The sequence below is a fragment of the Corylus avellana genome, chromosome ca2 (assembly GCF_901000735.1).
Source record: "Corylus avellana chromosome ca2, CavTom2PMs-1.0".
Taxonomy (NCBI): domain Eukaryota; kingdom Viridiplantae; phylum Streptophyta; class Magnoliopsida; order Fagales; family Betulaceae; genus Corylus; species Corylus avellana.
The window spans coordinates 24723468-24727956 of NC_081542.1; the positions used below are offsets into that span (position 1 = coordinate 24723468).

Consider the following 4489-nt stretch of genomic DNA (forward strand, 5'->3'; position numbering starts at 1 on the left):
CTTAAAAAAACCTTTGCCACCCCTTGGATTATATATATGTTTTAGAAGTTTAAGTATTTTTTATTTTTATTTTAAAAATGAAAGTTTCATCATTTTAGGAAACATTGACAATTTAATATACATAGTATTTTTTTTTAATTTTTTTTTTTAAATTTTTATTGTTGGGAGATAAAATGGTTATGAAGTTTTTACCAAGACTATATTAATATACATAGTTGAAAACAATTATAACCCAAAAGCCTAAATTAATGGGCTAAGGTCCGTTTAAGTATATTAAGTATTATTTTCTTTTATATTTTCTCAATGTGGGACTCAACATTCACAAATGCGCTCACAACAACAACAACACACAAAAAAAAAAAACAAAAAGTGAAAGGATTTGTCAAACATTTTCGATCTGTGAAGGCTTGCTTCTGACTTTTGCTGCCAGAATGCATGTAAACCAGAATGACAAGATTTTTGTTTAAATGAATGAATAGGGGTTGATTTTCCCACAAAAAAATCAAAAGGACAAATTTGATTCTGCTAGCCTGTCGAAAAAATCTTAACAATAAAACATACACGAGTCCAACAAGAAAACGTTGAATAAAATCAAAATCTGACCTTTTTTTTTTTTTTTTTCTTGCTAAAATCTGTCCTTTGCAGGTCGTTTTGGCACCAGAGGGTTACTATTTAGTGAACAGAAATTATACCAAAAATTGACGGTTATTGTTTAGTGAACATGAACTATAAAAAAATATTAATTAATGTGATAAAAAAATTAAGAATATTTGGTATGGAAAAATATTTTATTTTATTTAATAGTATTTTATAGTATTTTTTTTCATAGTGCAAAATCCTGGAGGGGGACGCCTTGGAGATTATACAGCATATGCAATCCACTGAAGACTGGTGGGGTAGTTATGGCTCTGTTATTCGAGATGCCAAGATCAAATTGCACAGTGTGGCGGAATGGAGGGTGGCCCATGTATCTCGTGGAGTTAATACAGTAGCGCATAGACTTGCTAAATTAGCACTTTCCATACAGGGGAAGCATACTTGGGTAGACGACTATCCTTCGTGTATCCAAGCTCAAGTCCATTGTGAGACAGTTTAACAATAATCAATGAAGATGATTGTTTTCTAAAAAAAAAAAAATAATAATAATAATAAAAAAAAATTGATGTACCATTATAGGCTTTTTATAGTATTTTTTATTTTATATCTATGTTTTTATCCATTATCGATATACCATCTGTGATACAAAATGAGACCGATCGAATGGGTAAAAAATAAGTTGTTAAACCACTTAGGGCAAAAGTAATTAACCCTAAAAAAAAAAAAAAAATCATAATAGAGCATTCCAAGATAGATCGTGAAGATGCATGAAAATCACCATCTTTGGCCAGGGGGATTTGCTTTACTATTGTTTTTATGCAAATTAACCAAAGAAAAAAAAGATAACCAAAACAATCTAAAGATCTATCTGAATGTAATATGGCATATTTTATGGGCATTTTTTTATAAAGGTTTATCAACTTGTTTATGAGCACCCACATCCATCAAGTTGTACAAAAATTATATAAGAATTTAATTTATAACATTACTTGTTATTTACTATATAGCTTCCTTGACAAGGGAGTTGGTCTCGAGAATTCGACCCACCATCTGGTCAACATCGTCGAATTGGGAGCAATTCTTGCGTATGGGGGGGTATTAATTCTTAATTCTAAGATGTTCAATACATAGAGCTTTTCCCTTGTAGGTTGAATGTTTAATGATTAACCATTACCTAGTCCTTCTCCCATCTAACCTTTGCAAAATAAATCATTACATAGGTAGAGCCTATATCTTCACTAATGTGGATCTTACATATTCAATAGTTGATTTTCAATACTGATGTTGACACCATTTAATAATTAGTGATGAAATGTTAATAGAAAGGGATTCAACTGGAGAAGAACAAATCCCTTTCAAGTGAATGGCATAATTGTTATTTTACACTTCATTTGTCAGAGCATTCATAATGGATTCTTTATATTTATTTTTTCTCTAAAAATGTAACAAAGGATTAGGATCCCCTCAATTTTCTTCTAAATTTAAGATTCTCTTATAATTAAATCATCTTTACATTTAACAATCTATAATGTGCCAACGGTCACACAAAATAAATGCTAAAATTAATGAAAATTCATTTTCTCTCCCTAGTTCATTGAGGCATTAAAGTTTTTCATCAACTTTAACATTTATTTCGTGTGACAGCTAGCACATTGTGAAATATTATTAGATGCAAAGCATGTCTATGATTTAATAATAAGAGAATCTCAAATTTGAAAGGATCCACAAATCTCTTAAAAATACCCATTTAACAAACTCCTTATATATATTACTTTTATTTCTTTAAATTACTTCAGAATTTTTTTTTAAAATGATCACATAAAAGAATTGAGCCAAAATTGTGTCGTCTCTATTATTTCTCTTTATTAAATCCGGCCTAAACGAATTAGGATCCTCTCTCGTGAGAAGAAAAGAAAAAATTCTTTTCTTCTCACCATTAGCTACCTTCACGATGAAGTATCCGTGATAAAATTCTTTTCTTCTTACCACCACATATTCGACTTTCAAACTGTCGAAGACTCTTTGCTGGCAACACGCAACCGCTCCCTGTCGTTTCTTTCACATGTCCGAAGACCCCTTTTTTTTCTTTTTTTTTTTTTGGGCTAATTTTTCCATCTCATTTTTTTCTTTATATCTCGTCAATGGCATTTTATTATTATTCAAACTTGACGAACACCATACCTGAGCTTCTCCCCCTATAAATTGACAATATCAACATCCTTTTGTTTTCACCGCCATCTTCCACACCTCAGCTACCACTTCCCCATCTCCATTTTGTTCGACCTCTTGTTTCCTCTCGCCAAAGAAGCGTTCTCCTGCTCTGTCGTGCAAGTTCTGGTGAGTGATGTGTTGGGTTTTTGTGAAAGTTTGAATTCAGTTGTAATGTTCTACTTCTCCTATTTATATTAATTACTCTTTTTGATCATCGTTGCCAGTTGTGAACTGTGAAGGATATGCCTGGCTATAAATCTTATTTGCAGATAGAGTATTTTCAGTCCTTTCGTTTTGTTAAGCTGAGCTCATTCTCTACCATATTACATGATTTATGTTTCGTGGATTTTGATAACTTGAGTGCAGCTCGAGCGAAGCTAAGTATTGCTTTGTCAACAGCCTTGATCCCCTTTTCTGAGAACACTAAGTTCCCTTTAAATGATCCGTACGTCTGTGTTGACAAACCACAGTTGTTTGCGCAAGTGACAGAAGTGATGCGGGTGATTGCAACCCCTTACAGTCTGCTAACTGCAGCGGCCATTAAAGACTATTTTTCTGCGTTAGCTCGCATGCGTGAGCTGATCCATTCCCCAGTGGACGAAGATCGTGTAGTCTTCTCTAGAGAAACTTTTGAGCGTGAGTTTCGCCTGTGTTGGAGTTGATGGTTGTATTGGCGAGTTACCTTCTTTTATTTTGCGTATTACTAGCTATTATTATATAATGACCCTGTTCTTGAGTGTGAAACTCTTTGCCCTTTTGCTGTTCTTGCTTTGATTTATTTCGAAAAGTAGAGTGATTGGGAAATTCATGTCCAAAATTTCAAGTCACGAACTTTCCTGTGGCTCTATGTCTTCCCTTTTCTGAAGTTACATTTCCTCATGTTTGTGCACAATTTAAAATGGAACCCAGATTGAATATCATGGTGACACTTCAATTCCTTGCTAATATGAATTTGCTAGTTTAACAAAAGGATATAGAATAATGCTATAAATAAATACAGTCAAAATTTATGGTGTAGTGGGATAGAAAACTCTTTTCACCGGTTTTGCATTATGAAGAAAAAAAAAAAAAAAAAGATGCAAACTGAAAAGTAATTGCCTGCTTTAGTTAAATACCTCAGAATTTTGCTTTTTGAATAAAAAAACAAAAAGAGGTTGAACATGTACTGTAGGAGAATGATACGGATGAAATTCCAAGCCTCAAACTGTAAAATGATAAGGATGCATTTCATTTTGTTTTTAGGAAAAATATTGTGGGACTCATCATCGTACATAAGATGAAAAATTAACATCTCGCTCTTCGGGAAAATTTGGAAAATTTGTGTATAGCCGACAACAAAATTTGTGCAGAAATTTAAGTAACTTGAAACGTATTAGGATCCTCTTCGGTTCAAATGAACTAGAAAATATCGAGTTAGTTATACGTTAGGGGTATTTTTGTCTTTTCAATTTTTTCACATAAAAATATTCATCCACTATAATTAACTGGATATTCTCTAGTTCAAATATTAGGGTCTAGTTCAAGAATATCATCTTTGGTTCAAATGAACTATAGAGGATTCTATTCTCTTGGAAACACCATGATATTTAAGTAAATGCTACTTTTCACGCACATTTATTACACTCATGTCATACCGGCTGGCATAGCGCGGAAGAGGATCATCTCCAGTCCACTTTAGATA

The 4489-nt window shown here is 32.7% G+C and overlaps 1 protein-coding gene across 1 annotated transcript; it reads left to right on the forward strand.

The window, feature by feature from the left end:
• The first annotated feature begins 871 nt into the window (after positions 1-871).
• Positions 872-3603, forward strand: LOC132169401 (uncharacterized). Its single transcript, XM_059580438.1, has 4 exons — positions 872-1061; positions 1605-1692; positions 2784-2934; positions 3078-3603. The coding sequence occupies exons 1-4, from the start codon at positions 872-874 to the stop codon at positions 3468-3470; spliced, it is 822 nt and encodes a 273-aa protein (XP_059436421.1). The 3' UTR covers positions 3471-3603.
• Positions 3604-4489: the final 886 nt, after the last annotated feature.

What these genes read in the sequence shown, in the direction of transcription:
- LOC132169401 (XM_059580438.1), top strand. Translation starts at nt 872, where the DNA reads ATGCAATCCACTGAAGACTGGTGGGGTAGTTATGGCTCTGTTATTCGA. An exon ending in CAATTCTTGCGTATGGGGGG is followed by an intron (nt 1,693 to 2,783) that starts GTATTAATTCTT and finishes ACCATACCTGAG; the next exon opens with CTTCTCCCCCTATAAATTGA. An exon ending in GCTCTGTCGTGCAAGTTCTG is followed by an intron (nt 2,935 to 3,077) that starts GTGAGTGATGTG and finishes TCTTATTTGCAG; the next exon opens with ATAGAGTATTTTCAGTCCTT.